We start from the raw sequence: 22,793 nt of genomic DNA, 5'->3' as shown, positions 1-22,793 counted from the left end.
CCATGTTAAAAACAGTACTCAAGAAAGGATAGGTATACAAAAGTGTGATATGTAAACAAAGAAAGGAGTGCAAACAAATTGACTGTCCCATACAGAAATATGCAATAATAAATAATGTGCAAAGTAAAACAAGTCTCTGATTGAGTCTGCTGTTTAATCTGATAGTGGAGTAGTAACATCGACAATGAGATAGACAACAGACTCGCCAAGGCAAATAGCGCCTTTGGAAGACTACACAAAAGAGTCTGGAAAAACAACCAACTGAAAAACCTCACAAAGATAAGCGTATACATAGCCGTTGTCATACCCACACTCCTGTTCGGCTCCGAATCATGGGTCCTCTACCGGCACCACCTACGGCTCCTAGAACGCTTCCACCAGCGTTGTCTCCGCTCCATCCTCAACATCCATTGGAGCGCTTACATCCCTAACGTCGAAGTACTCGAGATGGCAGAGGTCGACAGCATCGAGTCCACGCTGCTGAAGATCCAGCTGCGCTGGATGGGTCACGTCTCCAGAATGGAGGACCATCGCCTTCCCAAGATCGTGTTATATGGCGAGCTCTCCACTGGCCACCGTGACAGAGGTGCACCAAAGAAAAGGTACAAGGACTGCCTAAAGAAATCTCTTGGTGCCTGCCACATTGACCACCGCCAGTGGGCTGATAACGCCTCAAACCGTGCATCTTGGCGCCTCACAGTTTGGCGGGCAGCAACCTCCTTTGAAGAAGACCGCAGAGCCTACCTCACTGACAAAAGGCAAAGGAGGAAAAACCCAACACCCAACCCCAACGAACCAATTTTCCCCTGCAGCCGCTGCAACCGTGTCTGCCTGTCCCGCATCGGATTTGTCAGCCACAAACGAGCCTGCAGCTGACGTGGTCTTTTTACCCCCTCCATAAATCTTCGTCCGCGAAGCCAAGCCAAAGAAGAAGAAGTAACAACTATTCCTGAACCTGGTGTAACAAGTCTGTAGCACCTGTTCCTCTTTCCAGATGGCAGCAGCAACAACAGAGCATGTCATTGGTGCTGCTTCATGATGGCAACGTTCCATGTAGATTTTCTCGATGGTGGGGATGGTTTTGCCTGTGATGTACTGGGCTGTGTCTACTACCTTTTGCAGGGCTTACTGCTCAGAGGTATTGGTGACACCATACCAGGCCATGATGCAGCCACACTTTCCACAACACATCTGTAGAGGTTTGCCAAAGTTTTTGATGTTATAACAAACCTCCTTAAACTCATGAGGAAGTAGAGGTGTTATCATGTTTCTTTACCACAAAATTCGTGTTTTGTGTCCAGGAAAGGCCCTACAAAATAGTGACTCCCAGGAATTTAAGTTTACTCACCCTCTCCACTTCTTATTCACCAATGATTTCTGGATCGTATACCTCTGGTTTTCCCCTCCAACACCCCATAATCATTTCCGTTTTGAGTGCAATGTTGTTGATAATGCACCATTCGGCCAAGTTTTCAATCTCTCCCCTGTATGCTGACTCATCGGCCTTTTATATATATATATATATATATATATATATATATACACACAAACCACTACCAGGGTATTGTCAGCAAATTCGTAGATGGTGTTATTGTTGTACTGAGCCACGCAGGCATAGGTGTAAAACAAGTAGAGTAGAGGGCTAAGAATGCAGTTCAGCAGTGCTCTGGTACTGATGGAGATTGTGGACGAGATAGATGTTCTTACCAATCCTCACTGATTGTGGTCTTGAAGTGAGGAAATCCAGCTCAGGTCATGGAATTTGTTGAATAGTTTTGAGGGATGACGAACTGTAGTTGATAAAAAGCATCCTGATGCATGGATCTTTGCTGACCAGGTGCTTCAGGGCTTTGTACAGAATCAGTGAGATGTCAACTGCCATAGACCTGCTACTGCCCAAGGCAAATTGGAATGGATCCACATCTCTGCTCAGACAGGAGATGATATGCTTCAACAGCAGCCTCTCAAAACACTTCATCACTGTGGATGTGAGTGCCACTGGTTGGTAGTCATTTAGGCAGGTCTTCTTGGGCACAGGTTTGATCGAGACCCATTTGAAATAGGTGGGAATCACCCTAATGGAGTGAGATGCTGAAGGTATCCGTGACTAAATTGGCAAGTTGGTCTGCATAGATTTCTAGTAGTCAGCCAGGTACTCTAGCCCAAATGGATTCTTTCTTTGGATTTCCTCCCCTAATAGTCAAGTTCATTGTCATCTGATTGTACAAGTACAACCCAACAAAACATCGTTCTCTGGTCCTTGGTGCAAAACATGCAGACACACAATCAGACATACACATATAAATAAAAACAATACCTATACAGAACAAGTATTTCATCTATACCAATGAATAAATAAATATAGTTTTGTATACATGAGAATATCAGATGGCTAATGAGAGCATTTTCTTCGGTTGTTTAGCATTCTCACTACTCGTGGGAAGAAACTGTTCCTCAGCCTGGTGGTAGTGGCTCTGATACTCCTGTATCTCTTCTCCAATGGGAGGAGCTAAAAAATGTTCTGTGCAGGGTAGAAGGGATCCTGAATGATTTTGTGCATCCTCTTTTGACAACAATCTTAGTAGATTATTTGGGGCTTGGTGGGGGGGGGGGGGGGGGTAAGGAGGGAGACTCCAGTGATCCTCTCTGTTGCTCTTATGGACCTGTAGACCTCCAATCCATTTCAGTGATAGTGAAGGACATGGGGGTATGCAGTGGATTTTCCTTGTTTTGGTGGTTAAATCAGGCATAGAAGGCATTCATTTCATCAGTGATTAAAGCTTTTCTGTCTGCTATTGCTGAGAATTTGGTTTTATAGCAGGTAAGGTTATTTAGGCCCTGCCAGAGGTGTCGGAGGTCCTTCATCATTTCCATTTCAACTGAAAGATGGCTTTCATAGGCCACACCTGATCCTTGTGTAGGGGTCTCGATCTCTGGATTAAATGCCTGCAATCTGGCTCTCAGCATGTTCTGGATTTCATTGTTCACCCAGGGCATTCGATTAAGGAAAACCCTGAATGATTTGGTGGGGACTCATTCAGCAACAGCTGTTTTAGGAACTGAATTGAAATATTGCAACACCATTGCCATTCATTCATTCTAATGGTGAATTTCATATTCTTTCTTTCCTTCCGTAAAATGTAATGTTACTTGATGTTGTATAAATGAGGAAGCTATGAAATAATCTGTGTTTGGATGTTGAAAAGCAACAAGGCTCTGGCAGTTAACCATCTGAAATTAAATCAGAAAATGCCATAGATGTTCAGCAGATCAGCAAGTAGCCACTTTTGGTTCATGCTGATTTCACTTTCCACAAATGACTTACGAGGTATGACCAGAATTTTCTATCTTTATTTGTGCAAGGATATTACATTTTAGGTTCTTAATCCATGGAACTCTTTCTGATCGAAAAAAAATATTATGCAGTTTCAATTGCAATCATTACCTGTTGATATGGCTGGATGGTTTTCTCTGAAGACACAAAGAAGGTGAGGAATGATCATTTGTATTATCTCGAATAGATGAATTCAGTGGATAACTAACAAGTTCATTAGTGTCTCTAGAGAGTTCTTCCCAACTAATCGGTTCTCTGAAACTTGAACTCTAGAATTCAGAAAAATACAAGATTATTTCATTTGAGAATGAAGCTTTAAAATTAAATTACCAGATAAATGGTTCCCCTAACATTTGGTACACTGCTAAAGTGTTCTAAAAGATCGAATATACAATTATTTGGATAGCCATGGACTGATTAGGGATAGTCAACATGGCTTTGTTGGTCAGTCGTAGGCCATGTTTAACTAATCTTATAGTTTTTCAAGGAGGTTACCAGGAATGTTGGCGAAGGAAAGGCTGTGGATGCTGTCTACATGGAGTTTATTAAGGCCTTTGGCAAAGTCCCTCATGGGAAGTGCTGTGAATAAGGAAACAGGTTTGACAGGTCTCAAAGGCAAGGACTCTGGGTGGGTGCCCCCCACTGCATGTATTCTAGCCCTTCCAGGAGGGTGATGGCATTCCGCACAGTCTTCCCATTAGCCAGTGCGATGAGGGGCAAGACCACAGATGAGGTAGAGGGCTGCGGTGGTTACGAGGTGCCCCACGAGTGCGCCGGTCACCCTTGTAGTTTCAATAAAATTTTGGTCAATTGCACCCTCGTAAATCCCATTGATTAGGGCCAATTCCCTGATGACCTGGATACCCTCCCCTACTGTGGTCCAGTGTGGCTTTCCGTGGAGGTTCCACTTCAGCGGGTGGGATACCAAAACTGTATGGCTGCGGATCCCCTCTGGTGGTGCCGCAGGGCATTATTGAAAGTGAGATTCGGAGAGGTTCCCCAGAGCGCTGGCCTCCTGATGGGAGAGGGCAGTATTGAATCCCAGGTCTCTGCAGTCTCCAAGTGGTCCCTAGTGTGCCCACTCCCCCCCCCCCTCCCCTAAGCTATCTCCTCATCACTCAGTTCCTTTCTACAGAGGACCTGGGACCATGTGGTAACAGGTCGGGCTTATAAAGACTCAGCAAAAGGGGGGAATGGAAGAGTTGTGGCGGGTCCCTGATCACCCAGGTGTCCTTTCCTCATCACTTTCCATCCAAATGTCCCCATTCTCCATCCAAGGCTCTAATTTTGATTAGGTCTGGTCGCCAACCAGACCGATGAGCTGCCTGCACCTGCTGGAGTTGCACCAGTTGGCAAGTGACTTCCTTGCCTCGGGTCTCCAGGTCGCTTGCTCTGCTTTGGGCAGCAAGAAGTGCCCCCTGCCCCAGGGCTTCTGTTTCCCTGTCCTTTTGGTTAGAGACGATCTGCAGCTTTCCCACCAGCTGATTGACAATCCCTACGTGGCGCCTTAGCAGTGACTTCAGCAACCAGTAAGCACTCCTCTGACTCCTCTGCCTTGGGGAACCCGACTTCTTAAGGAGGGCTACAGCGTGGTGCCCCATTTGCTCGCCATGAGGGTCCAGTTGCTCAGACCAGTTCAAGGGTCTGCTAGCTTGCTGGCTAGACTCACGAATCCCTGTCGTCGGTCCACCCAGGAATCTTATCCTCTGTGCCTGCACTTGGTTTTTTTGCCCCTGTTCTAGAACATTTCCCCACACCTGTGTTCAGCTAAGACCCATGAGACCCTGCTCGCAGCACCTATTATTGTAAGGGTTTGTGTGGATCCCATAGCTTAAGAACCAGACCAAAGTCGAGGTACAAAGCACACATTTATTTTGGGGATACAAATGGGGCAACAGGATCGAAATGCTATAAAACAGATACACAATATGCAAGGGGGAATATACACAAGATAACGAGAGAGAAACCAACAAAAACTGGGTAAATACAATCAACAGACTGAATCAAGGTGATACTATATATCCCTACCCCTTGACCAGTATGGACATAGCTCTAGCTAATTAACCTCAGGAGTCACCTCAACCCAGTGCGATAGATGATTCTTGTGTGCCATGAGAGGTCAAAGGGGCACATGGTTCTTTATTGTTCTGCAGCCAATATTTGATGGCTTGGGGTGAGTCTTGACCTTGATTGACGTGCAATGTATCCTCCGAATAAGAGTGCAGCAGTGTCACCCTGTGGTGGCTGCAGCTTCTTTATTACAGGAGGTTAGTCAGAAAGGTTCAGATGCTAGGTATTCATGAAGTAGTGAACAGGATTCGACAGTGGCTGGACAGGAGAAGCCAGAGAATAGTGGTGATGATTGCTTCTCAGACTGGAGGCCTGTGACTAGTGGTGTGCCTCAGGGATCAGTGCTGGGATCATTGTCATCCATATCAGTGATTTGTATAATAATGTGGTAAATTGGATCAGCAAGTTTGCAGATGACACTAAAAGATTGGAGGTATTGTGGACAGTGAAGAATGTTTTCAAATCTTGCAGAGGGATCTGGACAGCTGGAAAAATGGGTTGAAAAATGGCAGATGGAATTTAATGCAGACAAGTGTGAGGTGTTGCACTTTAGAAATACAGTATAAACCACGAAAGGACATACAGGGTAAATGGTAGGGCACTGAGGAGTGCGGTAGAAAAGAAGGATCTTGGAATACAAATAGATAATTCCCTGAAAGTGGCATCACAGGTGTAATAGGGTTGTAAAGAGAGCTTTTGGCACATTGGCCTTCATAAATCAAATTATTGAGTACAGAAGTTTTATGAAAAAGTTGTATAAGACATCGGTGAGACCAAATTTGGAGTTTTATGTGCAGTTTTGGTCACCCGACTTCAGGATATTTGTGCTAGTTGCAAATTATTAATCAGTCCCAACTAATGTATCCACATTGCAAACCGACAGTCCCTGCATAGATACTCACAGACCACCTCTGGTCACAGATGTCCAGTCAAAATAACATCCCTTCACCATTACCAATGCCAAATCAATTTGGCATCCAATCAACCAAGCCTTTGTAGATTCCATGTGGATTAAGCTTTTGAATCAGCTTGCCGTGAAGGACCTGGTTGACTGTTTGACTGAGATTAATGTAGATAACATCCATTACCCTAACACCCATATATCAGTTTTGTCACTTTCTCAAGAAACTCAATCAAGTTATAAGACAGGACCTTCTCCACACAAAGCTATATTGACTATCCCTAACATGTCCATGTTTTTCCAGATGGAAGTAGATCCTTCCCCCAAGAATCTTCGCTAATAATTTCCTTACCACTGGTATAAGGATCACTACCATTTGGTGGATTACCACTATTAGTCTTATGAAATAAAAGGGAAAACAATATTTCCCAGTCATCTGGGACTTTGCCTCTGGCTAAAAATAAAACAAAGATCTCTTTCAAGGCCTCAATGATCTCCTGCTTTGCCTCTTTCAATAACATGGGATAGATTCCACCAAGATTTGTGGACTTGTCCGCTTCAATGCTTTACAAGAGATCTAACAACAACTCCTTCTTGATATCAACATGTCCAAGGACTTAATTATGGACATTTTCTTCCTTAGGCAAGTTTGAATTCTAAAAGAACGAGGAAGAGGAAATCACCATCTTGAGGAGGACAAAAGGGTGTGAAGGCAGCCTATGTTATACACACTGAAGAATAAACACAACTGATATTTATGTCAATGGAGGGAACTTCTCTTCACGCAATGATGTCAAGTTTACAATTTTACAGCTTTATATAAAAGATCATTTATGAACAATCACTGTAAACCCCAAAAGTCCAGTTGAAATATTCTTCTATCTACTCTCCTTCTCCTTTGTGGTCCCACACCCCTTTTGAATTTGCAGGTTGTCATGACCAAGTCAAGCTTGTTAGGGATGTTCCTTACTGATGAGCTACAAGAACCTGCCCCAGAAGTTTTTGATGAGTGCAAACAACACAAAATCAACATTCAGTACATTCTGACACTTCAATGGATACTTGTTGAGCGATGGAATATGTCAGGAGTGCAAAACCATAGCTCGCGAGCCACATGCGGCTCTTTGACATATAATGTGTGGCTCGTAGAAACATATTAGCTGAGACAGGAATCATATAGAATGGTTCTCCCAATCGTGGTTTTAGTAGGCATGGCTTGGAATCATTTCACTAGTGAAAATCCTGGAGCCAGCAAGCTAACAAATAGGATTGTAAGTGCTCAATAAGCTTGTTCATTACAACCTTCTCAACCACATCAAGGATGGTTTAAGTGCAGTTTTGTCACTGATATTTACCATGTGTATAGAACAATTATCTTCCTTAGCGATGTTAATTTCAGCTTTGGTAACCTGTCTTCCTGAAATTATTGCATGGACACAATAACAACTCCAATTTTATATGAAGACTAGGTTACTTCTAAAAAAAGTGTCATTTCTTTATTATCACGAATAAGTGTTAAAAATATGCAAGCCAAAATTATGTCTTTCCACTGAGATAGTGCAGTGCATGGTGTTGTTGCAAACCAAACAATGAAGGAGATAATTGTGGACTTGGAGGACCAGGAATAATCACTCTCCACTACACATCAATAACTCTGCAGTGAAGAGCACCAAGTTCCGAGAGTTTACGTAACTAGTGACCTATCGTGGATACTTAACATCTCCTCATTTGTCAGGAGGGCGCAACAGTGACTGCACTTCCTGAGAAGACTGAAATGGGCAAGGCTACCGGCCACCATTATGTCAACTTCTCTTAGGAGCTCCTTTGAGAACGTCCTGGCTGGCTACAGAGAAATGGATCAGAAGTCAATGCACAGGATCCCAAGAGTGGCAAAGAGGACCTTAGGCCCCCCTCCCTCTTGGTCTAGGTGCACAATCATGTCTATATGGCATTCAAGTGCATCAGGCAACTGTTCCACATTGCTGCTGTGGGAGACTATGGAACAGTATATCCATAAGAGGACTGAAGGTATAATTCCAATGATGAAACCTAGAGGTTAATGGGTCCAGTACAAGTACATCTGCAAGGAACAACTATGGTTGCTACAAAATCTTGAAATAAGACCCCAGCATAACACCTACTGTGGTAACCACTGAAAAGTCTCTTTATCATACATTTCAGCCACACACATGTTGGTATTGGACTTTTCCATACTTTTACACAATATGGAATTTCCTGGTAGGTAGAAAGTACATTGAGTTATAGATCCATACTGGACATTTATAGTACAAGTTTAAATTTTTCTTACCTTATCTGTACCACATCTTGTTAAGCAAACATCTAGATAAAGTAATTTAAAAAAATGAGGTGCGCATAAAGGTAACTGAACCCTTAATGAGAAAATATTGTTTTGACAGTCTATCTAAAACCTTTTCTGTTTTCTGACTTCTATGTGATAAAATATCAAAGAAGACCAACATATTCTCTAGAAACTAATTCCATTGGAGTTCCTTCCAAATATTTATTTATTTTACGCATTAACATCAATTACTTTCGATAGTATGAAATGCTCCCATATTAAAACTAGAAAGAATGCTAATTATGTCAATCATATAATTAGAAACATATTCTAGAATTTAGAACTGAAATTCATTGAAAGGAAACCTGTTTCCTTTCAATGCATGTGAATTAATTATCATCCTTCCCATATGAAGTTTGGTCATTATTACCAAACTTTTAGTTCTATGAAGACTTACAATGCATCTATCATATTGTTTGGATTTTAAAATTCCATGCAATTTTCAGGGGTATCAAATTATGCCCATTCACCTGATCCATAGACAACTGGTAAGGGAGTCAATTATACTCATCTTTATTTCTAAAACAAAGAATTTCAATTTCTAAGTTCAACTGGGCTATGACTATTATCAGAATGCTACCTGATTGCAAAATATTGAAATGGGAGCCCGTAATCTTCCAGATATCTATACCTGGATTTATGCTGATTATATATTTTCACCGAAGTTTACCAGTGATTCAAGACACAGATGAATGTGGAGCAGAAATCAGCGTAGGTGAAAACTTTTTGGATCAATTACTTTAGGCAAGAAGTGTTAATATACTTAAACATACTTCTAACTACCTGGAAGGAATGTAAGACCACCAAAAGATTTTGACTTCATAATTCATTGGTGTCTATAAAAACATCAGACACCACAGAATTAGCCTTATATGTGGGTAAGGCCATTTTTACCTGTGCCAAGTCTAAGCAGACCAATGAGGGAAAATGTGAAGTCTTCAGCTAAAGCTGGAGCCAGGGAGTGGAGGATGATGCAGAAGGGGGAAATATTCCCTTAGATGCCTATGATCAGTGGTGTTAGGGCCAACAGTTGCTGGTTAAAGGTTCAATGGAGAGAAGATGGGGCAATTAGCAATCATGTGTTACATTGATGTCAAAGGTTGATGATCTGATGGAAATCAATAGTCATTGCAGGAATTTAGGTCTAGAGATCAAGGTATTATTTTAGGGGGGAGGGGAGGGACTGAGTGTGATAGATGGCAAGCAGATTGATTCTCAAATGAAGTGGGTCAGATAATAACTCAAAGAATGGGACCTGCTAATGGAGGCCCAATTTATGTAATGAAATGACAACTCATATATCATAATTTCAGAGAATCAAATCACTCAATTACAAGTGTGATTCTGGACCAAGTCAACTGCTTTTTTTCTACAAAGACTGGACAGGAAGATGGAAAATTAAGAATCTATACTTGACATATCTTCAGCACAAGTGTTAATGGCAGCAAATGTCCAATCAAATTTTCAGAACTGTGTAATCCACCCTAGAAAACACTCTAATTTTAATGTACTCTGCAAAAAAAAAGGTATGCATGTATTTTGCAATTCTTGAATTTTCAGATTTTTATTGCCCTTCTAAATACTTTAAAGAATTGAGAGCAGGTACAGCATTGATAAGGTCATAGGTCATTGACAGAGAGCAGGAAGAGCAGAAGAGAACTGATGATTGAAGAAAGGAGATTGTAGTGATATTTTGACATTGTGTCATAGAAGATATTATGCATCCAAAGTTAGAGTTAACACAGGTCCAAAAGACATGGATTGGAATAATGACTACAGAGTTTCCAACCCAATGATGGAGCTCGATAATAACTGAGCCCTGGTGAGGCTAGGATTGCCAAGGGCATAGGTCTTTGAGTTTAGTGGTCAATGTTTAAATGTGGACAATTAGAGGATGATAATATAAATGAAAAATAAAACAGTGAAAAGCAAGGCTATGCCCACAGGCTGACTCAATTCCCATATTTCCATGCATCATACAAGCAGGCTGTTTGACCTAATGAACATTTTTCAAGCTAAAAAAAAGTGCAAGGTAATGCAAAGAACTGAATACTTGGTCAAAAAGGTAGATTCTGAGGAAGAATTCAGTGAAAGTTAAAATGTTATCAAGATGGGAAAGTTTAGAAAGAAGAAAAATAGATGTAAAAGTTGAGAAGGTATGAAAAAAAATCATGATCTAATGGTATTGATGGAAGCATTTAAATTTAATTTACTGGGGAGTAGAATGGACATACCTGTTGGATACTATAAAGACATTTAGAAGCCAATGAAGCCAAAGGGTGGTAAATCTGTGAAATTTGTTGCCACATGCGGTTGTGGAGGCTAGGCCATTGGGTGTCTTTAAGACAGAGATTGATAGATTTTTGATTAGCCAGGGCATCCAAGGTTACGGGGAGAAGTCCAGACAGTGGGGCTGAGTGGGAAAATGGATGAGCTCATGAATGAATGGCAGGGCAGACTCGATGGCCTAAATAGCCTATTTCTGCTTCTATGTCTTAAGTGAACATAGGATAATATAGTTTTTGAAGTCACAAGAGTTTCAGCAGAACAAGGGATGTGGACTGGAAGAATTAAGCATTTTTCCTGAGTTTGCAATAAACGATTATAGAGTTGGTAAACTACAATTTGCGAAATATTCACGTACTCATCAGACAAGGCACTCAGACTGGATGCTGCAGGCTTTAGGCCCTTCAAACAAGTAGGGAAAGAATGAAACAGAATAGCTCTACTGGTGTATTAAGATACTGAAGAACACCAATCATCTACATCAGTAAGATGCACAATGAAAACATTGGTGGAATTATACAAAGTGCAGGCCAGAAATTCTATTGCACAAGGCAGTGTCTAAAATGCACATAGCCAATAAAATCTTACCACAATTGAATCTGGTTGGAGATGCAGTTCTCGGTCTGGTTCTTGTGTTTTTATCAAATGATGTACCTAATAGTGATGAAGCATTCTTCTCCGACTTCCTTCTGTCACACTAATATAAACAAAAGATGCTGAAAAAGTTTAATGTTATTCCATATCCTATCCTTATCTGTTCTCTCACTGCATATGAGGCGAGCTTCAAATCCTATATCAAGACCATCTAGATCTATTTTTCTTCACAAACAGTAGTTGGTATCCTTTGTTGGTTAGGTTAATTGACAATTTTAAATTACCCCTTGTCGAAGTGGCTGTTGGGAGAATTGAGGCCTGTGAGATGAAATGGGCTGCAGGGAAAGATGTGGGAAATGGGTTTGATAGAACTACTCTGACAGCTTCAGGCTTCATAATTTCTATCTATACATGTTATAAGGAAATATGCAAAGGTCGTCAGGGCTGTGGCTTTCGGATCTGGCCTCCTGAGCAGAGTCTAACTTGCAAACTGTTTCTGATCATCTTAACCTGTGGGATCAAAGAGAACCCTTGGTGTTGCAAGGGTGTTGCAGCTGCTGGAAAGGTGATGGACTGGATGATGCGTGATGTCGCCTATTAATCAACCTTTACAATGTGGATTATTGTTTTCCCCAAGAGATTATTCTGTAAAGAAATTTAAGGAAGTATTGGTTTCATGTTGAGGCAAAGCTGCAAAATTACAACATAAATGATAATATTAATACAGTACATGTTTTACTGAATTTTATGAAAATATTTCAAAGGGTCACTTCCAAAATACTTACAGTTTGGGTCATAAAAGACCGTCTGGAAATGGACTCTGACTTCAGTGGTGATCGATGCTGCACATCATCTTGACAAAGCTCGAGTAAACACCTCCTACAGTAAGGAGGAAGGTACCTTGACATGCTTGGTATTAGTGACCTCTTGGGTTCCTTTTCAGACTTTCTTTCAGTGGATGATCTTCCTGTCAGGTTAAATGATTTTGCGCACCTTGGTCTTCTAATTTGATTCTCTTTTCTTCCACTTTCCGACTGTGTTAAAAAGGTAAATATTTTAAATTTAGATGTACAGCATGGTAACAGGCCCTTTCGGCTCACAAGCCCATGCCGCCCAATTAGACCCAATTTACCTACAACCCCACATTTTGACGGGTGGGATGAAACTGAAGCCCCTGGAGAAAACACATGCAGATACGGGGAGAATGTACAACTCCTTACAGATAGCATGGGATTCGAACCCTGGTCCCAATCACTGGCGCTGTAACAGCATTGCATTAACCGCTATGCTAATCGTGCCACCCTAGTTTGGACAAAATGATGCTGAGGTTTTAGAAGATAGATTTTTTTTTAAATGTTTTATCTTCTTGGGCTTTAATATCCTCTGAAACATTGATGTATCAAAGCCACAAGTTCACATAGATGCAGTAAACTTGCCCATATGGAATTCACAAATCATTTTCCAAAATTTGAGATCCAGAATAAAATTCTGTCTTAATGATCCATGTAGGGAAAAATAAATGAACATAAAATATGAAATAAACAACAAATGTTGACAATTTTTAGTCACCCAATATTGTGGGATGATGGGCATGATGTCACTGTGGTGACTGAATTTCAGTCACAGCCAAATTCATGCTGTGCCACACCTTCCCCAGCAGAGGAAATGTGAACAGGCATCTCAAAATGCAGCACTACAACACTCCTCATCTGTGAGGCATTTTCTCTATTGCTTTGCATTGAGAGAGAAGCATGGGAACACCACCAAAGGGAAGTTTCTCTCCAAGCCACACACAATCCTGATTTTGAAATTTCTCTCAGATCAGATGCTATTTATTGTCATGTAATGAAACAGAAATGCACAAAATTGCTTTTAGTCTGCTATTAACTTGGACCGACACACTTTGCAGTCAGAGAAAGAAAAGCAAAAGAGTCTTTTCACTGAGTGTTCGTGGATTTGCCTCCAGCATTCCTGCGACCTTTGCAGCAACACACAACTCCAGCTCAGTTCAAACCCACTTGCAACCCCAGCCTCGATCCAAACCTCCAACAAGATGTTGAAGCCTCAGCACCCAGATCCCTTTGGGAGTCCTTATTGCCCTCAGCACCCTCTCAAATGCCAGTTTCAATACCTGGTTGAGTAAGCTAGTCCCTAGCAGCTCACAGCTCAGTGCAAGCCCTTGGACCTTAATTCGCCACCAGCCCACAGCCTGCGTGGGTTCCTCGCCTGCAAATCACCAACAGCATGCTGTCCGTGTGTGTCCTTCAGCCTCTGAGCTCTTCACAGATCCACCACCATGGTCACCACCCCTGGAGTTGACTCCTTTGCTTCTCTTACTCAAGGAGGGGAAAGAGCTATGTTCTCCGTCACTAGAGCCTTGAGCCAGTCTGCTACTTCCCTAGAGTTTGCAACCCCTTGAAGTCATTGAGAACACAGGTTTCACCATTTTGGGATTTAAAATAATACCATCAACTCCATTAACAGGCCATTGAAAGCGTATGCAGAGCCGTCAGCAGTAGGACTGGGCCTTTGGATTCTTCTGGGGGGAGTGCTGAGTCTCCACTCCCTGCTCTCCCCAGATCCGCATCAGCAGCAGTGCTGTCATTATGGCAGCAGTGCAATTTTTTCTTCATGACCTGTTCCTTCATCATCACTGGGTCAAAGTCCTGGAACTCCTTCCCTTCATCATTGTGGATATGCTCTGTTGTGTCTGGATTGTACCATTGGAGGTCTTAATAAACACTAGAAAGGCTTGTAAGTTTAATATCACATTTCTTTACTCACATTCAGCTTCTAGGTCATGTATTGATACAATGTGTATTACCACGCATGCACCACTCTCAAGTGTGATGTGGGTCTTACAGTGTTTATGCTCTAGCATAAAATAGTCACAGGATTCCTCAGTATGTAACATTTCTCCTTCTTTAAAAAAAAATTAAAATTTTTAAAAATTTATTAAAATTTCTTAAAAATAAATCGTTACTGCTTCTTTATCTGCAATTGCAATTAAGAATCAACTATTCTATTTACACTTTTGTGGTTCTATATTCTTTTCAGCAGAATCGCATTGGTGGTAGGATGTTGCTTCTCCATCTCGTAGACCTTGTTGCAACTATTTGATTCTGTGGTCCTGCTGCTGGCTGTGCAGTCGTTGTGGTGTTGTTGGTTGGGGTTTCACCTCGCGTTCCCTCATAAGTTGTTGGAATTTCAGAATCTGCTAATGTTTCTCATGCTTTTGGTGTCAGATCTGATGTTGGGTGAATGTGGGTCCTGTTTTGTCTCAGTTGCCTGTCAGATTTTGTCTTAATGATATATGACCTTGGCATCTCAGCTTTTCTAACAGTCTTTGCTGGACTCCAGGTTTTTGTCACTGGCTCTTCAACATCCACATGCTGGCCTGTGAAGAATTCTGGAAATGTATGTTTGTTATAATGTTGACGACTTCCCTCTTGTATGTTAGTCAACTTTATTCTTATTTCCTCTTGGTCGTCTGGTGGATGGATTTTGCTTGGCAGGGTTGTCTTGTATTTTCTGCCATTCAGAAGCTCTGCCGGGGACATCATGTCAGGTTATTGCTCGCAGTGATAGAAGAGCAAGGTAAGGGTCTTCCTTGGTTTCTCAACACTTTGTGAGAGTGTGTTTAATTGTCTGTGAATGCCTCTCAATGGGCCTTGATGATGAACCCATATTCTTCAGCTATTTCTCTGAATTTATGCGATGTGAATTGGGTCCCATTGTCACATAGAAACATAGAAAATAGGTGTAGGAGTAGGCCATTTGGCCCTTCAAGCCTACACCGCCATTCATTTTGATCATGGCTGATCATCCATTCAGTACCCTGTTCCAGCTCTCTCTCTTTACCCCCTGATCCCCCTAGTCACAAGTACTAAATCTAACTCTCTCTTAAATATAACTATGGAACCGGCCTCAATCACTTCCTGTGGCAGAGAATTCCATAAATTCACCACCCTCTGAGTGAAAAAATTCTTCCTCATCTCAGTCCTAAAGGACTTCCCCTTTATCCTTAAACTGTGACCCCTAGTTCTAGACTTGCTCAACAATGGGAACAATCTTCCTGCATCTAGCCTGTCAAATCCCTCAAGAATTTTGAACGTTTCTATTAAATCTCCTCTTAATCGTCTAAACTCCAGCTAGTACAAGCCCAGTTGTTCTAGCCTTTCTTCATATGCAAGTCCCACCATCCCTGGTATCAATCTGGTCAACCTTTTCTGCACTCTCTCCATGGCAATGATGTCCTTCCTCAGATAAGGAAACCAAAACTGAACACAATACTCCAGGTGAGGTCTCACCAAGGCCCTATACAGCTGCATCAATACCTCTCTGCTCCTGAACCCGAATTCTCTTGATATGAACGCCAACATACCATTTGCCTTTTTTACTGCTTGCTGCACCTGCCTGCCCACTTTTAATGACTGATGCACAGCGACACCCAGGTCTCTTTGCATCTCCCCTTTTCCTAATTGGATACCATTAAGATAGTACTCAGCCCTTCCATTCTTTTCTCCAAAGTGGATAACCACACATTTATCCACATTATATTGCATCTGCCATGCATTTGCCCACTCACCCAACCTGTCCAAGTCACCCTGCACACTCTAAACAGCCTCTACACAGCTTACGATCCCACCCAGCTTTGTGTCGACTGCAAACTTGGAAAGGCTGTTTTCTATTTCCTCATCTCTTTCTTCTTTGGCTTGGCTTCTCAGACGAAGATTTATGGAGGGGTAATGTCCACGTCAGCTGCAGGCTCGTTTGTGGCTGACAAGTCCGATGCGGGACAGGCAGACACGGTTGCAAGGGAAAATTGGTTGGTTGGGGTTGGGTGTTGGGTTTTTCCTCCTTTGTTTTTTTGTCAGTGAGGTGGGCTCTGCGGTCTTCTTCAAAGGAGGTTGCTGCCCGCCGAACTGTGAGGCGCCAAGATGCACGGTTTGAGGCGATATCAGCCCACTGGCAGTGGTCAATGTGGCAGGCACCAAGAGATTTCTTTAGGCAGTCCTTGTACCTCTTCTTTGGTGCACCTCTGTCACGGTGGCCAGTGGAGAGCTCACCATATAACACGATCTTGGGAAGGCGATGGTCCTCCATTCTGGAGACGTGACCTACCCAGCGCAGTTGGATCTTCAGCAGCGTGGATTCGATGCTGTCGGCCTCTGCCATCTCGAGTACTTTGATGTTAGGGATGAAGTCGCTCCAATGAATGTTGAGGATGGAGCGGAGACAACGCTGATGGAAGCGTTCTAGGAGCCGTAGGACCCATGATTCGGAGCCGAACAGGAGTGTGAGTATGACAACGACTCTGTATACGCTAATCTTTGTGAGGTTTTTCAGTTGGTTGTTTTTCCAGACTCTTTTGTGTAGTCTTCCAAAGGCGCTATTTGCCTTGGCGTGTCTGTTGTCTTTCTCGTTGTCGATCCTTGCATCCGATGAAATGGTGCGGCCGAGATAGGTAAACTGGTTGACCGTTTTGAGTTTTGTGTGCCCGATGGAGATGTGGGGAGGCTGGTAGTCATGGTGGGGAGCTGGTTGATGGAGGACCTCAGTTTTCTTCAGGCTGACTTCCAGGCCAAACATTTTGGCAGTTTCCGCAAAACAGGACATCAAGCGCTGAAGAGCTGGCTCTGAATGGGCAACTAAAGCGGCATCGTCTGCAAAGAGTAGTTCACGGACAAGTTGCTCTTGTGTCTTGATGTGAGCTTGCAGGCGCCTCAGATTGAAGAGACTGCCATCCTCATCTTTTTTTTTCTTCTTTGGCTTGGCTTCGCGGACGAAGATTTATGGAGGGGTAATGTCCACGTCAGCTGCAGGCTCATTTGTGGCTGACAAGTCCGATGCGGGACAGGCTCATCTAAGTCATTAATATATATCGTAAATAACTGGGGTCCTAGAACTGAGCCTTGTGGTACCCCACTAGTAACTGACTGCCATTCTGAAAAGTACCCGTTTATTCCTATTCTTTGCTTCCTATCTGTCAACCAATTCTCTATCCACCTCAATACCATATCCCCTATACTGTGTGCCTTAAGTTTGTATAGTAATCTCCTGTGTGGGACCTTATCAAAAGCCTTCTGAAAATCTAGGTAAACCACATCTACTGGTTCTCCCCTATCCACTCTACTAGTTATATCTTCAAAAAATTCAATAAGATTAGTCAAACACGATTTTCCCTTCATAAATCCATGTTGGCTCTGACCAATGAATTCACCACTTTCTAGATGTGCCGCAATCACATCTTTAATAACTGACTCTAGCATTTTCCCCACTACTGATGTCAAGCTAACTGGTCTATAATTCCCTGATTTCTTTTTCCCTCCCTTTTTAAAAAGTGGAGTTACATTAGCCACCCTCCAGTCCTCAGGAACTACTCCAGAATCTAAAGAGTTTTGAAAAATTATCAACAATGCATCCACTATTTCATGGGCTACTTCCTTTAGCACTCTGGGATGCAGACCATCTGGCCCTGGGGGCTTGTCTGCCTTTAATCCCTTCAATTTACACATATTTTCATAACTTACACATATTTTCCCCAGTCCTTGCATCACATTAGCCCCATGGTCCCCTATTATTTCCTGAAGATTATTCATATTTTCCCTAGTGAAGACGGAACTAAAGTAGTTATTTAATTGGTCTGCCATGTCCTTGTTCCCCATTACCAATTCACCTGTTTCTGACTGCAAGGGACCCACATTTGTCTTTACTAGTCTCTTTCTCTTTACATATCTATAAAAACTTTGCAGTCATTTTTTTATGTTCCCTGCCAACTTTCTCTCATAATCTCTTTTGCCTTTCCTGATTAATCCCTTTGTCTTCCTCAGTAGAACTCTGAATTTCTCCCAATCCTCTGGTATTCTGTCTTTCCTGGCTAGTCTATACACTTCCTCTTTATACTTGATACTCTCCCTGATTTCCCTTGTTATCCAAGGATGTACTACCCTCCTTGAGTTATTCTTTTTCCAAACCGGGATGAACAAATGCTGTATTTCATCCAGGTGATCCTTAAATGCTTGCCATTGCCTTTCTACAGTTAATCCTTTAAGTAACATTTGCCAATCTAACTTAATCAATTTGCGTCTCATACCCTCAAAGTCACCCTTCTTTAAGTTTAGAACCTAAATTACAGAATTAAACCTGTCACTTTCCATCCTAATGTAAAATTCCACCATATTGTGGTCACTCTTGCCCAAAGGGCTTCGGACAACAAGATTATTAACTAACCCTTCCTCATTACTCAGAACCCAGTCTAGAATGGCCTGTTCGCTTGTTGGTTCTTCAACATACTGGGTTAGAAAATTATCCCGTATACCTTCTAAGAAATCATCCTCATCAGTACCCTTACCAATTTGATTCATCCAGTCTATATGGAGATTAAAGTCACCAATTATAACTGCCTTGCCTTTGTTGCACGCATTTACAATTTCCTTTATAATGCCATCCCCAACCTCTCTAATATTGGTAGGTGGTCTATATACAATTCCCACTAATGTCTTTTGCCCCCTAGCATTTTTCAGCTCTACCCATATTGATTCCACATCATTCAAGCTAACATCCTTCCTTCCTATTGCTTTCAACTCCTCTCGAACCAACAATGCTACCCTACCTCCTTTTCCTTTCTGTCTGTCCCTCCTGAATATTGAAAATCCATGAATGTTAACCTCCCAGCCTTGGTCCCCTTGAAGCCATGTCTCACATATCATTTGTTCGGGTATCTCTTGTTCCGTGAAAAGCGTTCGTACTGCAGCAGTGATGGTTGGTGCTCTCAGGTCCTTCACTTTCCTAATGAAGGGGAATTTGGAGTAGTAGCAGGACACAATGAGATACCATTCTTGGTTTTCTGTGAATAGGTCTGCTCCCAAAGTGTGCCAAGTCCTGGTGGGTATTTCTGCGGATATCATCTCTTCCTTGTGTATTTTTGGCATGCTGGACATGTAGCCACTATTTTTTCAATGTCCTTATGCATGCCTGAACAGTAAACTGCTGTCTTTGTCCTGAGTTTACATTTCTCCATTCCCATGTGGCTTTGGTGTATTTTCTGGAGAATTTCTTTTTGAATTGTCTCTGTTATTATTAGCCGAGACCCTGCCAGCAGTACACCATTCTCCAGGGATATGTCGTCCCTGACAGACCAATACTGACATATTGTAGGCTGTACCTGCTTTATCCTTTCTGGCCATCTCAGTATCTCCTGTTGCAAGAGCAGCTGCAGCACCTCTTCCTTAGCGGTTTCTTCTTTAATCAGGTTTAGTTTGTTACTGGTCAAACTGACGAGGTGATGTACCTTGATCTCCATGTTTTTCATTTTGTATTTTTTGTTTGGGGAAAGATGTGACAAGGCATCGGTGAGCACCATTTTCTTCCCTGGCCTGTACTTCAAGGTGAAGTCATAACATAGGTGTGGGAGGAGTAGCCTCTGTAATCTGGCTGATGCCTTGCTGAGGTTCTCTTTCTGGATGTGTTCCAGCGGGCGAGGATCATTCTCTATCACAAACTGTCTCCCATTAAGGAATTTGTGGAATTTTTTGCATCCATATACGACTGCCAACAGTTCCCTTTCAACATTGGCCTATTGGGTCTCTGCTGCCGTCAGGGCTTTTGAGGCAAAGGCTATTGGTTTTCCTTCCTGCACCAATGCTGCTCCAAGTCCTCTGATGGAAGCACCTACTTGTAATGTGACAGCTTTTTTTTTTCTGTCGTAGTAGCTCAGTTCTATTTCTCTGCAGACTAATTCCTTAAACTTGTCAAAATTTTGTTGATGCGATGGTGACCATATCCTCTTTCAGCAACTCTCTGAGGTTGGCTGTGTGGTCTGACATGTGTGGGGTGAAGGAACTCATATATTGGACCAGGCCAAGGAAGCTTCTTAGTTCCTTTATGTACTTTGGCTGTTCCATTTCAGCAATGGCTATTACCTTCTCTGGGCTTGGCCTGACCCCTTCAGGTGTGTAAACTATTCCAAAGAATGGCATTCCTTCTCCTTAATGATGCATTAGTTGGCATTGAGTTTGATGGCGGTGCCTCTTGTTCTCTCCATGGCTTCGTGTAGGTGAAGATAGTGAGTTTTCTTGTCTCCACCAGAGACCTAGATGTCGTCTGCAATGCTGACAGCACCCTTGCATCTCCTGTAGGTCTCATCTATCTTTTGCTGGAAGACATCTTGGCTCACCTTTAGGCCAAAAGGTAGTCGCAGGAACTTGTACCAGCCAAATGGTGTGAGCAGTGCCGATTCTTTGTCCAACTTCACGCTCCAATATTCATTCTCTGCAACCAGCTTGTTAAAGATTTTGGATTCCACTAGTTCAGAAGTGATGTCTTCCAGTTTTGGTGTTGGATAGTGACCTCTTTTGATTGCTTGGTTAATGTCTTTGGGATCCAGACATATCCTCAGGTGGCCATTCGGTTTTTCCTTTATTACAATGGAATTCACCCAGCCGGTTGGCTCAACCACTTTCACTATCACTCATTTTTCTTCCATTTCTTCGTTGCTTTGTGATCCAGTGTCCAACTTTATTTTCAAGTTGAATATTGTCAGTTTGTTTACGATTTCTTTTCACTTGGATTGTGGTGCGCAATTCACTTTTTCCATCCTTCCCTTTCTTGGATGTCTCGTGGAGGAGTATTGTTTCAACGTCTAGCGTCACTGCTGTTGCTTCCCTCAACATGATGTACTTTCCTTCTGTATTCTTGTTTTCTCTCTCTTTTTGTGCCAGACTTACACATCTTTTCCCACTGAATGACCTTCCCACAAGTCCTACACTTCAAACCATACACGGGCCATTTCTTGCTGTCATCAAAAGGTGTAGTCTGCCACACCTCATACAGTTCTCAGATGTCTGCGGGTTTCTTTGTGTGCGCTTTATGGCATCGACCCTTCTGTCACTGTGCTGCTTGTTGGCCTGCATGGAGAGGGATTGCATTTGCCTCTTAGTGGCCTCAAAGGCCCTAGCTGTGTCTACTGCATCTGCTGGTTTCAAGCTATCTTTTCTCATGAAAGCTTTCTGCTCTTCGGGATGAGCGCTTCCCCAGATTAGTTGGTCGACTATTCTCTCCTCTATATCTTTGAACTTGCATTTTTCTGCAATATTCCTTAGCCTTGTGAGGAAATTATCTACTGACTCATTAGGCTCTTGTTTTAATCCCTGGAACTCATATTCTATGGTTGGATTACGGTTCCATGAGAGGAAAATTTTTCATATATCCTTTCTGCGTTATTTTCTTCCTCTTCAGCCAGCTCTCAGCTATTAAACAGGTCTAGTTCTCGCTCTCCTGTCCAAAGAAGGATGTAACTAACCTTTTCCTCTTTTGAACGTCAGGTTGACCTTCTGCTTGAACTTTTTGAAAGCTTCTATGATGTAATTGGCTTCCCAGTCCCTTACTGGGTGTGATGCTGCTGCTGTGGCCATTTTCTTCTCCACACTGGTAATCAGATAATGGTTTCCTTCTCTCCGTGTTTATGGTTTGGGTTTTGATCTATCCCACAGCTGCCACCACCCTGTGTCCGGGTTGTGCCATCAGAGGTCTTAATAAACACTAGAAAGGCTTATAACTTTAACAGCACATTTCTTTACTCACATTCAGCTACTGGGTTGCATATTGATACAGTGTGTCTCACCACACATGCACCACTCTCAAGTATGATGTGGCTCTTACAGTGTTAGTGTTCATGCTCTAGCATAAAATAGTCTTAAGTTTCCTCAGTGTATAACATGTTCACATTCCACAACTTTCTCAAGGGCAATTAGGGATGGACAATTAAATGTTGATTCTGACTACAAATCCCATATTCCTTGCATGAATAAAAAATTTAGGTACAGTAGCTGCAACAAGTTCCTTAAACAAATCCTCTGCCTTTTCTCCAATTGTATTAAGTCATATGGCTTTTACCCATTACCCCGCCTGAACACCTTCTACATTTTCCCCACAAACGATGACCCTCAAACATCATGCCTTTCCTTCATATCCTCACTGCTTAAACCCATTCCTAATCCATGATTTTGGTGCATCAGGAAAAAAAAAAATGCCTGGCACATGAGGAGCGGAGTAGTGCTGTCCTCACAAACCCTCTGACTGGAGTGAATGTGGCACAGGAAGGATTTGACTGTGACTACCAACTCATTTGAGATGGTGAGGTCAAATCTAAATCTTATTGTGCCAAGTTATCGAGTGACTAAAAATTATAAAATGTTTGCTTCTTTCACAGGAGTTTTGTCCATACCTTGAGTCTAAAGTTGACCTCA

At 42.4% G+C, this 22,793-nt stretch overlaps 1 protein-coding gene across 8 annotated transcripts in view; it reads right to left on the bottom strand.

Moving 5' to 3' along the window:
* Positions 1-22,793, bottom strand: part of LOC138758331 (spermatogenesis-associated protein 6-like) — a 153,174-nt gene that overhangs the window by 81,161 nt on the left and 49,220 nt on the right. For all 8 annotated transcript variants that reach the window (XM_069927103.1, XM_069927095.1, XM_069927120.1 and 5 more), the window contains 4 exons: positions 12,330-12,578; positions 11,539-11,647; positions 8,614-8,645; positions 3,446-3,603 (listed from right to left, as the gene is read on the bottom strand). In XM_069927103.1, coding sequence (XP_069783204.1) covers positions 3,446-3,603; positions 8,614-8,645; positions 11,539-11,647; positions 12,330-12,578 — 548 coding nt within the window. The remainder of the gene's footprint in view (positions 1-3,445; positions 3,604-8,613; positions 8,646-11,538; positions 11,648-12,329; positions 12,579-22,793) is intronic.

This window comes from Narcine bancroftii, chromosome 1, assembly GCF_036971445.1.
Source record: "Narcine bancroftii isolate sNarBan1 chromosome 1, sNarBan1.hap1, whole genome shotgun sequence".
NCBI classification, from domain to species: Eukaryota; Metazoa; Chordata; class Chondrichthyes; order Torpediniformes; family Narcinidae; genus Narcine; species Narcine bancroftii.
Note: the sequence above shows the minus strand (reverse complement) of the source record. Positions and strands in the feature narration are given on the sequence as shown.